Source organism: Cetorhinus maximus, chromosome 2, assembly GCF_964194155.1.
Source record: "Cetorhinus maximus chromosome 2, sCetMax3.hap1.1, whole genome shotgun sequence".
Taxonomy (NCBI): domain Eukaryota; kingdom Metazoa; phylum Chordata; class Chondrichthyes; order Lamniformes; family Cetorhinidae; genus Cetorhinus; species Cetorhinus maximus.
The window spans coordinates 144,253,152-144,269,458 of record NC_135880.1 but is presented as its reverse complement, the minus strand read 5'-3'; the positions used below and the strand labels follow the sequence as shown (position 1 = coordinate 144,269,458).

At 40.5% G+C, this 16,307-nt stretch overlaps 1 protein-coding gene across 6 annotated transcripts in view; it reads left to right on the top strand.

Moving 5' to 3' along the window:
- Nucleotides 1-16,307, top strand: part of ythdc1 (YTH N6-methyladenosine RNA binding protein C1) — a 43,183-nt gene that overhangs the window by 11,825 nt on the left and 15,051 nt on the right. For 2 of the 6 annotated variants that reach the window (XM_078570391.1, XM_078570385.1), the window contains exons 4-8: nucleotides 1,853-2,267; nucleotides 4,338-4,436; nucleotides 4,521-4,574; nucleotides 8,209-8,303; nucleotides 11,133-11,241. In XM_078570391.1, the coding sequence (XP_078426517.1) occupies nucleotides 1,853-2,267; nucleotides 4,338-4,436; nucleotides 4,521-4,574; nucleotides 8,209-8,303; nucleotides 11,133-11,241 (772 nt within the window). The remainder of the gene's footprint in view (nucleotides 1-1,852; nucleotides 2,268-4,337; nucleotides 4,437-4,520; nucleotides 4,575-8,208; nucleotides 8,304-11,132; nucleotides 11,242-16,307) is intronic. The other 4 variants (XM_078570401.1, XM_078570396.1, XM_078570410.1 and 1 more) reach the window with 3 other exon arrangements.

Genomic DNA, 16,307 nt, shown 5'->3' with positions numbered 1-16,307 from the left:
TGCTGATTGGTAAGTCAACTCTGGTCGAGGCATTGCCATGGAGAAAGCAATGGGGAATTTGAGGCCCCCCATGCTTCAGGGTAATTCAAAAAGCGCAATGCATGAACGTATTCCTTTTGTTTACAGAGAACGGGTCCCTACGTATGAATGTATTTCGCTCCTAGCAAGCATAAATGAGCCACGTTACCCGCTTGACTGAGAATCTTAAATTAGTCGGTAGCTATTACCGCTCTTGGAATTCTTCAGCAAGTGCTGCCCAATCACGTAAGCACGCCTTAACAGTAGTCGTTTTATTTTGGGTTTTGCAAGCGCAATCTGATTGAGTATGGCCTGTACTGTGCCTATTACTGCAGCCAGAGGAACATGAAGCCAGTTGTTGGGGCATATGGGCTACATATGTGTCATTGCACTGGCACTGAAATTCATACACAATGTTACTTAGTTGGGTGGTAGGCAGAACATCTTTTTGGACTGACGGCCCTTGGGATCCTCTCTAGGTTCAGTGTTCACTAAGATTTTTGTTGGCTTCCACGAGTATCCCATTTTTGATGGATTTTTCTAATAATTAGATGATATGTTTACAAGATTTGAATCTGCTGCGAGTGTAAGGATTTCCTGACACACCTTAATGCACTTCATTCAGATTCACTTTTGAGATGGAGCAGTCGAACACGCTCCCTTTCCTTGGTGTATTAGTTAAGAAATCCGCAAATGGTTTCTGCGCTTCTGTTTACACAAGCTGGTTGATATACGTGCTTGGATTCGTAAAGCTTCACATGTTACAAAATTGGCCTAGCTGTTTGCCCACCTTGCAAGCTCGACGCACAAACAGTTCATTGAGGCTATGTTGCGGGATAATGGCTGTCCTGATCAGATCACAGTGTATTGTCTAGCACACAATTGAACAACGTCATGTATGAATCTCAGAACCAGTGCGATGCCAGGTACATAGGTTGTATGTCCCAACGATTGGCAGATTGAATCAAACAGCGTGTTCCTTTGGTTATTCGTAGTTGGCAGAGTGTAAACCGTACTCTACTTGCGAAACCCAAAACAAAATGCCTATTTTTAGATGTGATTCCATGATTGAGCAGCACTTGCTGAAATATCCTGAGTGCACTAATAGCTATGCTAACAACCAATTTAAGATGATCAGTTTAGCTTGTAATATGGTTCATTTACGTTTGCTCGAAGAGGCATACATTTACATGTAGGAACCCGTTCTCTGCAAACAAAAAGTAATATGTTCAAATCTGGGGCCTTTTTTTTGCATTAGTGGGAAGCATGGGGAGTCTATAGTTCCCCGTTTTCTCTGTGGCAACACCTCGGCCAATCAGAACTGACTTGCTAACTAATCACCCCTTTTGTCCTGTGATCATTTGAAATTTGGCATTCTTGCATTTGTCCCTATTAGTGCAAGACAAAGCTTTGGCAATGTCTCTCTCTTTTCAGCAGTATTCAAGTTCTGTTAAGTGACTGATTGATTATGATTAACCTTGACATTCTTTCGTCGTGTTGGGGGAAAGTTTTTATATTACTGATCCTTTCATTTATATTTAATATTATTGGCTTGGAATCTGTAAAAGCAAAGAAAATCAGTTATAAGTTTATTTTGAACAAGGTGCATGTTTGAGGCACTTGGGGTTAATACCCTTTCAGTGCTGGCCTTTTAATGCCTCCAAGCCAATTTTGCCAATTATACAGCATTCACTGTTTTAATTACAGTTTTAATCTCATTTTTTTTGACAAGGCCATTCTGCTGTCAATCTTTTTCTATATACATAACTTGTCTTTGTTAGCACTCTGTTTATTTCGCAAATACTGTTTTACCAACCTTCTATTTTTAATGCAGAAGACTTTACGGAACATCGAGAGCGCGAAAGTGCATAGATCAAGCCATTCCTCTAAAGAAGAGGTTCAATCTGACTATCAGTCTGAAGCAGAGGTTGAAAGTGATGGCAATACTTCATCTGAAGACCAAGAGAATCAAGATGAAGCAGTAGACACCATAATACCCGATGAGGATGATGCTGAGGAAGAGAAGGAGGGGGAGGAAGAGGAGGAGGAGGAAGAAGTAGTAGAGGAGGAAGAATATGAACAGGATATGTCTGAACAAGATGATTTCAGAGAGAGAGATCCTAGAGAAAGTAAGGAAGAAGGCCATGAACAGGATTATGATACACGTAGTGAAGCCAGTGACTCTGACTCTGAGTCTGTCTCATTTACTGATGGAGAATCTGCCACCAGATCTGGTTCTGATGCATCAGGTACATTACAAGGCTGAAAATTGCAGTTTGCCATTTAATTTAGCGTAAAATCCATTCATATTGAGTATCTTCATCACTGTAAGGTTGGTGTTCTCAGTTTTTGGAAGGTTAGAAAATCTCAGTCCAGCAAGCCAGAAAGGTTACCTTGAAACCACTACAGTGCAGCGATCAAACCTGTCTGAAATCTACAGTGAATCATTGTAATCAGAGTTTATAAAATTGGTAGTCTTTGTGTTTCTTGACCTGTTTTTGTAGATGCTCCAATTCCTGATAGGTGTGGAAATGGGCCCTGGCAAGGGCGAACTGAGATTGTTTTTAAAAAAAAATGTTTGCAGCAGCTACAAAAATAGGTGCAGTACAGCAGTCTGTGTAAATGTGTCCTAATCTGTAATTCATTTAGCTAAAATCTCCAGACATGAATCAATTGTATTCACCTAAACTTCCAATTTTTAAAAAATTCTTATTTCTTTGTTTTGTGGCTTTTAGCAATGGGCTTAATCAGAATTAGAGCATTGTCAGGTAATATATGTAGAAATACCCCCTCTTTTTTGTTTGTGGGAGAGTGGGAATATGTCAACCTAATGTATAATGATTGAGGGGGTTGAAAATTATTTTCTTTTAGCTTTTCAGGTCAGGACTCTATGTTGCTAACATTGTGGTGGTCATGGCTGCTCATGAGGTTGTCCATTTAAATGGTGGACAATGTGGCTAGTGAGACTGGACTGATGTGCAAGTTTAAAATGTTATACAGATGAAGCAACTTAATTGCAACCACTTGGGGCAACCTCAGATTATGATAAACAGGAAATTCTATAATGCAAAAAAGCAACAGAAATCAAAGCTGTTCTGGTGTGTAACAATCTCTTTGCCTAAGCCTTTCCACACCGAGTTCTCAGGCATACTCATTAGCTTCAGCTTTCAGCAGGCAGCAATTAAACTGGAATTTCTGAGCACTTTTGTGCTTAAATCATCAGCCATCTTAGTTTCGCACTTCTTTCTTTCCCGGTTCTTATTCGTTTCCCTGGTCGATTAAGATATCCGCTGTGCTTTTAAAGATTCTAGAACCTTAGGTTCAGGTATTGCTCTACTTCTGTGTGACTAGCTTTGAATGATCAATTTCTTCACTGTTCAAGATTCCCCTCCTTCACTCAGTGACAAGTCACTGTGCTTTTTATTCCTGTTGGTCAGATGCAAAGTAAGACTCCCTCTGCTCCGCCCCAAAAATATGCTTCAACCGTTCAACCAAAACCTCAGCAGAGCACTTGCTGAATGATTTTTCCACTTTTCCTCTGTTTGCCATTCTGTGACCCTCTGATTAGGATCAAATTAGAGTTTTTGTTGTGGTTATTGACTCCATGAAACTGCCTTAAGTCTATTCAAGCTATTTTTTGCAGACCAGGAGACTTTCAAATCATCATTTTGGGCTAGATTTAAGCCTAATGCTAGAGGTGAAGGACCAGTTTTTACACTTTCCCAGATATTGGGTTTTTAAGTTGGCCTTGGAGGCACAATTTGATTTTTCCCATTTGATAAGTGCTGACTGTCCTAAAACTGATCTAAAAGACTTGAGGCAAGTAACCAAAGCTTTCCGTACGTGTACATGGAGCTGTACCTTCATCCCTATCCTACATCAGTGTATGGTTTCTCAGTTGCATCACTGTTAATATGGTGTTGGTACTCCACCAGTGCGAGCAGTATAATGATAGCAACAGCTTTTGTTTTGTTAATTGAACAGTTCAATTTGAAACACAAAATTTCATGTCAAAACAAAGATTTATAAATTGGCTAACCTTAGCTCGGGTTTTATAATTTTTTCAAATCAGCTCTGTAATTATTTGGATTGGACTAATTTTCAAATCCTGAAAGCTGCTACTGTGCTGAATATGTGCCTAGCAGCAGATACTGGACACTGTAACAATATGGTTCAGTTTCCATAATTTTACTGATTCGTAATTTTCAACAGGCCTAGACCAAATTTAGTGGAATTTTCAACCCCCGTCATCATACTGCAGTCTCAGTGATTCTTAGACTGTCATTAAATAGAATTGTTACAAATTAACTTTTCTTCAGACGATGAGACAGATAAAAAGGAGAAGAAAAAGCGATCTAGAGACATTTCTCCAATTGTGTTTGATAGGAGTGAAAGCTCAGCATCCGATTCATATGCAGGTATGTTTTGTGTTTCATTTGGAACTTGTTGTGCGTGGAGCTTAAACAGCAAGGGCCTAATGGGTTTTGTGTACTGTAATGCAGGATCAGAGAAGAAACATGAGAAGCTGTCATCATCTGTACGTGCAGTTCGTAAAGGTATGGAAACGACTAGCTTAGAGGTTAGCATAAGGCAGCACACCCTCAATGTGCTGTTGAGCATCTTGAAAAGTCGCTGCTAGGTTAAGTGTTATGCTTGACATCTATGGACTTGGATGTACTTGGCTGTAAAATATTGTATGCCTTTATAATTTATTGAAGTTGCAGTGTTCCATAATTTATAAACCTTAACTGTAAGCTGGGAGATAAAGTTTAATAGTGAATTGGAACATTGCTAAATTGCATAAGCTTTTTCTGTCATTTCTAAATCATTCAATATGCAACGTCAGTAAGGACATTACTAATTCTCAGTGCAAATCCAAAAGGCTTTTTTTTTTGGTTTAAAAGATTTTAATTGACTAAAATGGGTGTTTTTCAAGCAAATTTAGTTCTATTTTTATATCACACTCTTCTTGTGACAACTTGCTAGTACAGATATTGCAAGGGTGATTTTTGAGGTGGTTGCTGTCTGAATTTGGGGTTTTTGCTCTTCTGTGGATTCTGTCTCCACTCTGCTCCCTCATGAGGAAACCCTAGATCCTTCAGCAAACTGCTTCTTGAATTAGTTGTGCAGTGTTAATATGTCCTAAGCCTGTGGTTCCAAATAACATTGCTTATCTAAAAGCTAATGAATTTGACTTTTGAAATGGGGGATTGAGAAATTGTGTAGCATGCAACTTTATGAATTATGGACTAAAGGTTTTGGAGTAAATCCTTTAATTTGTAATGACCCTTTTTATGTTTAAAATCCTGTTCTGTTTCTCCTGCTAACAGTCAACTGTTCTAGTCAAAAGTGCTCTTTTCTAATCAGTAATGCTATTTGCATAAATTCTTGGAAGAGGCCGGGGGAAGCAGAATTAAAATGAATTGTAATTGATTTTGACAAACATTTTGTCTTGCTTTATTGATGATTGAATTACCTTAATTAGGATACATAGCTTGGTGAGATTGTCAAAATATCCACTGTTAACGGCTCCTCCTGATGATGGTTGTTTCCTGAACTGGTTACCTGCTCATCTTGCATCCACGACTTTAGATTTCACAGCTTTTCTAAGTTGTCTCTCCAAATTACAGTGCCACTATAATGCAGTACCTGAGTGTTTTCCGTTGAATTTATAGCTAGTTGAAAAACTTGTTTTTGGTTCCTTTCAATAACATGATGCTTGTTTAGTTTTCTTTTATGCAAATATAAACACTTTTAAGTTGAATTGATTGCATCAGCGTGAATGTCTTGCCTCCAACTTTTATATTGGGTGGCATTACAATTTCATAAATTAGCCTGAGTTTTTCATAAATGTGGCTTACATATAGCATTTCATTTTTTCCTTTTTTTCCCCTGCACATGATTGCTACAAGAAATGGGGGGTTAGATTGTTTACCATCCCTGTACATTTACTATAGCTTAAGTTCTTCAGGCTTGACCGTGCAATGTGGGAAGTGAAATTGCATAAAGTTTTCTGGAAATCTAAGTTGATTTTTGTTGAAATTTAATGAGGTATTTTGCCAGAAATTTTGGCCCAGATCTTCCGAGAAGCAGCAATCATCGTCTGATTGCAGCTCTGTTTGAACTTTCTAACTCGATGCTGCTCCGTATTTCTTGCCAGGCCATGCTGAGCCTGGGGTGGGGGTGGGCAGGGGTGATGGGAGAAGAGAAGACGTGCTGTTTTTTATGGCAGTAGCTCCGTGTGGTAAGGTTAAAGGTCCATTTGAATGTTAGTGAATGGGTGAGTGGATGAATGAGTGAAGGGTAGGATGGGTGATGTAAGTGGGTAGAGTGGCACGTGTGGGTGTCAGTGTGAGTGATTGTGGTGTCAATTCTGGAGTTATCCGAGAGTTAGACTAGGTTTTTTTTCTGTCTAACATTTCCTGGATATCTATTTAGATCAGTAAATTGGAACCGTCCATAGTTGCCGACTCTGACTCATAGTCAGATGTTTACTGAGGGCCCCAGGGAGCAGGGGAATTGCCCGTTGGAAGTTGAAACTTTCCAGGCAATTCCCATGTAGGTCATTGGGTCAGGACTTCCGCAGGATCCCGATGCGCATCTCTGGTCATACATCCAGTCACCAACGATCGGGAGACTAGAATGTTTGGGCCGTGACAAAGTGGGATAGAGCTTTACTTCCCAGCAGTGGAAATCAGCTGGCATAGCAACAAGCTTTCCAGGTGGCTTTTGAACTCTCGGCTGCATCGGGAGGCCTGGCAACAAGAAAAGTTTTAGAGGAATGATTTGGCACCCTTCCTGAAAATGGTTAATTTTTCTGTCTATGATTTTTTTTTGTATGACCTTGGTTTTATTGCAGTTTGAGCTTCCTTCCATTCTATAACTTATACAGTTATGTTTACACGAAACAATTGTATATGCCAGCAGATGTAAAAAGTTATACTTTGAAGGGATTATGGTGCATGTTCTGAAATCGAAGAGGCTGCGTGTGTATGAATTGAAGCTTAATATATTGGATACTATTGGTGTGGAACTATGCAAGCAGGCTTTAATGCTAACAAAATCAAGGCTTCAATCCTGTTTCTGCTAACAAGTTTGTTGCTGTAATGTATTAATCCCTTTTGTGCAGTTTGGCTTCAATTTCATGCCCCATTTCTTTTTAAAAGTTCAGATTCCAATGTGTGATTAACCTCTCAGTTGAAGTTGCCATTTTTGCTGTATTTCCAAGGATGAATGCTTAAACATGGCATTTAGTTGCCTTACTTTTCGGTAATACTGGCTATGTAACCAGCAACAAATAACGGTAGGCGTTATTGCCCATCAGAAATATGGCAACTCAAATTGAAGATCTGATCATGCTTTTAAAAAGCTTTCAAATGTGGTATTTGTCTGTAGAACGTTTGCAAAGGTGTGTTTCTTTAATATGTTAAATAATTGGACCTGATCATTAAATGTTTTGTTGATTGTTTCATAGAAAGTAGTGTATTATTAAACAACAATTATTGCATAACTTGACCAAAGAAGTCAATCCATTTTAAGACTTGGAGAGAGTTGTGAAAGGAACAGCTTATGAAAGCACCGTTTGGTCATATGTAGCGCATGGAAATGATCTATAAGCTGTACCAGTATTCCTGACCTTAACCTTCTGATGCAACAGTGTAAAGTTTCACTCCCCAATCGATCATCTATTGAACAAGTTTGTCAAGTTTAGAATCATCTCATAGAAACTTACAACCCATTTGTTCCTTCTGCTGATGTTGATCCTGTGCAAGAGTGGTTGTGCATAGCCCCATCCATGCATTTTCTCCATAATTTGCAGTGCCGGCAGTTATTTGCAGTTCTGAATTGTTCAGCCCTGCTGTCTTGGAATTCCATTGAGTCTGTCTGATTTTGTTTCACTTGAAGTTTTACAGCTGATATAAAAGTCTTGTTCAAATTATTGCACAAATTACAGTGGCAATCGGACTATGCGCTGATCTGTTGCACTGCACTTCTGATTTTTCTTTTTAAATGATCATAACAGTTCTTTCACTGAAACTGCTTTCTTATGGGTGGATGTTTGTGCAAGCATCATTTACACCTCTAGTACAAAGTTGATGTCTCTGAACATAAAGCATAATGTGCTGTACACAGTTGTCGGTTGTGCTATTTGCTATTACGTGAAGTAATTTTATATTTGCATTTTTACAGATCAAACTAGTAAACTGAAGTACATTCTTCGAGATGCACGATTTTTCCTCATAAAAAGCAACAACCATGAGAATGTATCCCTGGCAAAGGCTAAGGTATAGTCTTGTGTATCCATATATCCCTGAAATGAACCTAATTATACTCTGCACAGTACTTGCTGCAGCTTAGTGTTTTAATGTAGAGTGTGTTTGCCACTAATTTGTGAATGCTATCAGTTCATTTGGTCTGTATGATGTCCAACACATCATCTAACATTTTTTGAGGTCTTAGATTCTAAGTTTATGTTGTGACAACGTATATACCTGCTTTTAATTTTTAAATACCCAGTTCACAGGCAGAAGTGGGTCGAAAGGATGTTTTCTGAAGTGTTCTGTCTACAAACTGACTTGTGATGGTTGTCATTGGTATTATAGCTGAGCAATCAATTTATATAATTTGGATTTAGTTGTTGCACCGAGTTCACCATGTGGGCTGCAGGGAAATCTCAGAACCTCACCAGACAAAGCTGACCCTGACACATTACCAAGAGTTGTCAACAACAAAAGATTTTGTTCCTGTTATGATAACACAGTATTGCCATTAATGAATTTGACCTGAAAGGCAAATACTAAAGAGGTTCCTTTAAAGTGGGGACATATTTGCAGGATTGAAAGATGCCTTTTAAGCAGGTCCAATTCTAAATGTGTCAGATTGTATCCGAGATCACTGGCATCGGCACCGATCTGAGTCAGGCATTAAGCACTGTCTATCAGCCAAGAATAACTGTCTGACCACAATACCGGCAACCCTCTCAGCATTTGCTGCTATTGAGATCGGAAGAATTGGGCCATAATTTTTTTCTTTTTGTCCACAGTTTCTTTTGTTCTTGCCTTAGCCACCTTAAATATCACTCAAAATAGAGGTAATTTCTTCATTTGAATTCAACTTGTTTGCTCAAGTGATGAGTTCATTTTACTGCTAAGCATTTTGACAAGCCAATGTTCTGATTGAAAAGTTTTAGCAATTAACATATAATAACAATACTTATTAGCAATCCCATGAATTACTCATTAATTGGATTTGTCAGACTCCATTTCTTAACTGCCTTACATTATTTTATAAATAGTGCATTTGCCCTCAGCTCACCAAAACGTGTTGTTGAGAATGAATTAAAAGTGGCAGGTTTTTGGATCATATTTGAATCCTAGACATAAATGTTAGACTGCCAGTTCTGACCCTTGCTTCAGAGCATGCGGTGAATTAAGCTCCCTAAACTAACATGCGTATTCCTTAGGAAAAGTAAATTCTGTTTCTGTTGAGGGGCAAGATTGCTTATTTCTTCCTGGAAGGTTCTTCACATCAAGTTCTTCTGAGAAGCAATTAAGATTTCAAAAGTCTTGCTTGGGTTTGTGAATTGTTTTTTTACAGGCTTTTAGTATTGAATTGAAATGTTCATTGTTTCACTAATATTGCCTGTTTCCATAAGTTCTATTTGCGAATAAGCAAACAGCTGGATAATAGCAAATCTGACTTCCTTTTTCAAAAAAACGAACAAAGAAGAAGCTGTTAAATTATATATTATATAAATATGTTAGCCTTCTAGTGTTGGTAGTGTTTTGAAAGTCTTATGAGACATAATATAAGGGAGGATCTAAAGCTTCCTCAGTTTCAGGAAGACATTTGACAGTGTCTCATCATTACAAACTCCTACATCGGGTCCAAGACAACGAATTAGATGGGAATGTATGAAATACAGTTGGAAAATGGTTAGTTGCCAAACAACATGTGGAGAAGGTAGAGGTAATATGATAAAGCATTTAAAATTGTGAAAAGTTTGGACATTTTGGAACCAAGTAAGGGTTTTTGACTCATAATTTTAGAATAGTGGGACAAAATGATAGGAGTGCAGGATTATTTGCCTTGTAGCATTTTCTATGTAATAAGTGCATAACATTAAGACTGGGATTTTCTGGCCCTGTCGCGGGCGGGACCTGCTGGGGGTGAGCGGTGTCCCAGCCAGAAGTCCATTGACTTGCAACAGGACCAGATGATCCCGGCAGCGGGCGGGTGCGGAAAATCCCACCCTAAGTTTCTCCGTATAGGTACTTCCCATCAAATCAACAATTTCATAGGGTATTTATCAAGTGCTTCAGCATAATATAAAACTTAAGACTACTAAAACCTTAGGAATGTGAAGAGTAAGTTGGATGTTTGAGTAACTGCCTTCCAATAAAAAAAACGTTATCTACTGGTTATCTACTCTTACTCCATGAATGACTAAACTGTGTAGCTGTAATGGAATAACCCTCAAATATATTGTTGAGATTCGTTTTTTGGAAGATGACGGCACCTCCCCATGCATACGCAAAATATGCAACACCTGCCCCTTCACTTCCTCTCTCCTCACCGTCCAAGGGCCCAAACATTCCTTTCAAGTGAAGCAGCATTTCACTTGCATTTCCCCCAACTTAGTCTACTGCATTCGTTGCTCCCAATGTGGTTTGAACAATAAGCCAGTCTGTTTCCCATTATATTGTTGGAATAGTTGCCAAAGATCATCCCCACACAGGTATTTAGATTGCTCTCAACTGGGAAATGTGCATTAAGTGTAAACATCCATTGGGTTCAAAAATTTAAAAGCAAAATACTGCAGGTGATGGAAAGCTGAAATAAGAACAGAAAACTGCTGGAAGTTCTCAGCAATCTGCAAGTATCTGTGGCGAGAGAAATAAAACAACATTTCAGGTTGTGACCGTTCTGAAGAAAGGTCATGACCTGAAACTTTAACCCTGTTTCTCTCTCCACAGATGCTGCCAAGCTTGCTTGAGTATTTCCCACGTTCTGTTCATTTTGTTTCAAACATTTTCGGTCCAACTTGAGGTTAAAGTGTTCAGATCTGTTGGATAATTAACTTTAAGGTGTATCTTTTTCCCCTCTCTTTTTAGGGTGTATGGTCAACACTGCCAGTAAATGAGAAGAAGCTCAACACTGCATTCCGAGATGCTCGGAGCGTTATACTGGTATTCTCTGTTCGAGAAAGTGGGAAGTTTCAGGGTGAGAAAATAGTATGGAGAAATTGAGTAATTTTGTTGGTTTTGTAGATATTTTCTAATTAGTTTTTTTCATGGGAAAGTGGTTTTTTGATTCATCCACAGCATTTGGGCATCGCTGCAGGGGAGCCTGCATTTATTGCAAATCCCAAGATCCTGATGTAATTTTCTTTTTGGTTGAAAATAAGCTTAAAATAGAAGCAAACTGTCTAGTCAGAAATCTCTGATTTCTTAATGTTAGTTGTTAGTACGGTCTGATAAGCTTTGCAGAGTTAATTGCAGTGATCAAACTATGCATAATGTATTTTCTGCAATCGGATGGCTCTGGGGCATTCATCTGTGCTCCAGGACTGCCTGTGGTATAGCCATTTCTTTAAAAAATATTTGGTAATGGGATGTGGCAACACCTACATTTATTTCCCAACCCCAATTGCTCCCCTTGAACTGGTAAAGTTTGTGTGATATAGGCACGTCCCATAGATTTCTCAGCAACCCACCCAGACTTCAGTGACCACTGTGAGTCATAAAATCTCGGCATAACTCTCCCTTAGGAGGGATTTCAATTCATCACTTTAGAAGATCTAGCCTCTGAATTCCCTCAAAATCCACTTGGACTCTGCCTCTGCGACTGCTCACCTCCTCCTAATGGTTCAGTCTCTTCGTCTAAGATTGCGTTCCATAGGATTCACAATGCTGCATTCCTGCCCCTAATTATCAGCACAATTCCAACTCTTTCGCAGACCAATAACTTCACTAAGCTGGTACTGGTTTCCCCAAACTCCAGTCTCCCAGCACCCCAAGCTATAAACGACTCCCAGAGTTTCTCCTGAGCCCCGGCCCTCTCCAGCATGGAATGACCTTTTGCCATCTTCTCTGTCCCCCAGGACTTTTCCTGAGCCCTAATTGCACCAAATGGCTCCCAGGGCGGCTTCATTGAGCTGCAAACCACATATGGTCCAAACTGCAACCAATCCCCTCTCCCAGCAAACCCACGTACAAGTTGAAACCAGAGAGCCGTCTTAAGCTTGGCCCATCTCCCATGATGACGTAGCCTTTCATGGTTCACTGAATGCCTTTAAACGAATTTAACTCTAATTCTCAAAACAGAACATCTCTCATGACTGCACTTCTTTGCAAGCAGTGTAGACACCACATCCCCAGCTAAGTAAGCCCACCTGCTGCTTTAGGATCTTAACCTTTCCAGCTGTTAACCCCTTAAGTTAATATAGTCCCAACCTTTTAAATGTAACAGACTCCAAGCTGCTTTAGTTGCATTCATCCCATTTTCTACAGTTAAACTTTAATCTTCCTGAAACTAAACATTAACCTCTAAAATATTAACATGAACCATGAACTAGATATTCCTCACAATTGCCACAGTGCTCTTAGATAAAGACTTCCAGAATTTTCACCCAGCAATGATTACATTTTAATGTCAGGATGGTGTGTGACTTGGAGAGGAACTTGCAGGTGGTGGTGTTCCCGTGTGCCTCTTGATCTTGTTCTTCTAGGAGTTTGTAAGTTTGGGAGGTGTTGTTGATGAAGCCTTGCCAAGTTGCTGCACTGCTTCTTTTAGATGGTACACAATACAGTGCAAGGTGGCTTCAGGGCATGAATGCTTGTTTTGGTGGGTGAGATACCAATTAAGTGAGTTTCTTTGACCTGGAGAGTGTCAGGTTTCTTGAATGTTGTTAGAACTACACATCACACTTTTGATTTGCACCTTGTAGACGTCTTTGGGAAGTCAGGTTAGTTACTCACTGCAGAATACCCAACATCTGAGCTGCTTTTGTAGGCATTGTATTGATGTGGCAGGCCTAGTTAGGTTTCTGGTCAGTGGTGACCCCCCCTCCCCAGCTCTTGATGGTGGATGACTTGACGATGTCATTGTTGATGAATGTCAAAGGTAGTTGGACTCTCACTTGTTGGGGTGATCATTGTCTGGAATTTGAATGTTGTCCAGATATTGCTGCATGTAGGCACCAATTGATTCCTGAGAAGTTGTGCATAGAGCTAAACAGTGCAATCATCACCGAACATTCCCACTTAACCTTATGATGGAGGGAAGGTTATTGATGGATGGTTGGGCATTGAACTCCTGCAACAATGTCCTCGAGCTGGGATTATTGACCTCTAACAACCACAACCATCTTTCTTCCTGCTCACCATGACTCCAACCAGTGTGGAGTTTCCCCCTCTGATTCCTATTGACTTTAATTTTGCTAGGGTTCCTTGATGCCACACCCTCGTCTCACCTCTGGAATTCACCTTGTTTGTCTATGCTTGGACCAGGGCCGTAATGAGGTCTGAGACTGAGTGTTTCTTGTGAACCGTTGCAAGCTTTGATAAGCAGATTATTGGTGAGTAAGTGCCCCTTGATACCTGTCGTTGACACCTTTCATCACTTGAGTAGACTGTTGGGAGTGTAATTGGTTGGATTTTGTTCTGACTTTTGTGTATTGGTCAAACCCGTTCATTTTGTTAATTTTGGCCGCTAGATATGTGTTGTGGTTGTGTTAGAGCGGTTTGGCCAGAGGCAAAGCTGGTTCAACACTACAGCGGATTGTTGTCAGGGCCAATAGCTTTTCCTGCATCTGTGTGATTAACTATTTCTTGATTACGTGGAGTGAATTAAATTGCCTGAAGACTAGGATCTGTGATGATGGGGTCCTCTAGACAAGGCCAACATTGAGCATCTACTCAGCAGTTCTGGGTGAAGATGGTTGCGAAAGCATCAGCCTTGCCTTTTGCATTCATGTGCTGGACTCCACCATTAGTCAAGATGAGGGATGTCCTGGAGCTTCCTTGTCCTGTTACTTGTTTAATTGCCTGCCGCCATTCACAACTGGATGTGGCAGAACTGCAGAGCTTTGATCTGATCTGTTGGTTGTGGAATCATTTAGCATATTACAGTGCGCTGCTTCCACTGTTTAGCATGCATGTAGTCTTGTGTTGTAACTTCACCAAGTTGGTACCTTATTTCTAGGTATGCCTAGTTCTGCTCCAAGCATGCTCTGCACTCTCCATTGAACCAGGGTTGACTCCCTGACTTGATGGCAGTGTAGAGTGAGGAATATGCCAGGCCATGAGTTTGCAGATTGTGGTGGAATGTAATAAATACTGCTGCTGCTAATGGCCTACAGTGTCTCATGGGTACCCAGTTCTGAGCTACTAGGTCTGTTCTGAATCTTAGAATTTTTGTTCCTTCTATTAAAGAAAGGAATACTTTGACCAAGAAGTAGTACTACCACGTTTTTTTTATCCTTTCATGTGATGTGGGTGTCTCTGGCTAGGCCAGCATTTATTGCCTAACCCTCATTGCCCTTGAGAAGGTAGTGGTGAGCGGCCTTCTTGAATTACTGGAGTCCATGATGTGTAGGTACACCCACAGTGTTGTTGGAAGGGAGTTCCAGGATTTTGATCCAGCAACAGGGAAGAAATGGTGATATAGTTTCAAATCATGATGGTGTGAGGCTTGGAGGGGATCTTGTTCTCATGCATCTGCTGCTTGTGTCCTTCTAGATGGTAGAGGTCACTGCTTTGGAAAGTGCTGTTGAAGGAGGCTTGGTGAGTTGCTGCAGTGCATCTTGTAAATGATGTACTCTGCTACCACTGTTGATAGTGGAGGGAGAGTGTTGAAGGTGGTGGATAGGGTGCCAATCAAGCGGGCTGTTTTTTCTTGGAAGGTGTTGAGCTTCTTGAGCATTGTTGGAGCTGCACTCATCCAGGCAAGTGGAGAGCATTCCATCACACTCCTGACTTGTGCCATGTAGATGGTGGTCAGGCTTTGGGGAGTCAGGAGGTGAGTTACTCGCTGCGGATTTCCCAGGCTCTAACCTCTTGTTGCCACAGTATTTATATGGCTGCTCCAGTTCAGTTTCTGGTCAATGGTAACCCCCCAGGATGTTGTTAATGGGGAGGTGGTGGGGGACAGCGATGGTAATGCCATTGAATGTCAAGGGGATTGGTTCGATTCTTTCTTGTTGGAGATGGTCATTGTCTGGCACTTGTGTGGTGTGAATGTTATTTTCCACTCACTTATCAGCCCAAGCCTGAATATTTCCCAGGCCTTGCTGAATATAGGCACTGGCTGCTTCAATGTCTAAGGAGTCACGAATGGTGCTGAACATTGTGCAGTCATCAGCGAACATCCCCACTCCTGACCCTATGATGGAGGGAAGGTCGTTGATGAAGCAGCTGATGATGGTTGGGCTATCACTCCTGTAGTGATGTCCTGGGACTGAGATGATTAACCTCCAACAACCACAACCATCGTCCTTTGTGCTGGGTATGACTCCAACCAGTGGAGAGTCCGTCCGTCCCCCCCCCCCCACCCCCCCGCCCGATTCCCATTGACTCCAGTTTTGCTAGGGCTCCTTGATGCCACATTGGGTCAAATGTTCCCTTGATGTCAGGGACAGACACACTCACCTCCACCTCCTCTCTAGAGTTCAGCTCTTTTGTCCATGTTTGGACAAAGGCTGTAATGAGGTCAGGAGCACAATGGCCCTGGCAGAACTCAAACTGGGCATGTTATAGCTGAGTAAGTATTGTTGGAAACCAACCCATTTTCAATGTTGTTAAATAAATTTGAGTTTTTTATTTATACATTTATTATATTTTTTAGTTTCAGTCGAGATTCAATATAATCCTGACTAAAATTTGAACCCTAGTAGGAAGTTGAGTGGAAGGTACTCTCCATACTCTTGCGTATTTCCAATTGTTTTGAGTCTTTAGGAGACATGACAGTAGATCGGAATGGATGATGAAACTGATTGACTATGACTGAAAGTTGAACTAGTATATTGCACGTATCAGGTTGATGAGAAATCTGTGCTACCAATGGGGAACTGGACTCAAATGGGTTGTGTTCTTTGCTATCTCCCCCCTTTGCTGTATTCCAAACTGTATTTTGCTTTGTTTTATCAATAATTAAAGCAGGGAAGAGATTAAGGAATCTTACTCTAGAGTGTTTTTAAAGAAATGCAGACAGTATACAAGTTACCACCCTCTGGGGAGTAAAACCATGATCCATGTGAGTTGTATGTTATTTATTTTTAAAAAAATGAA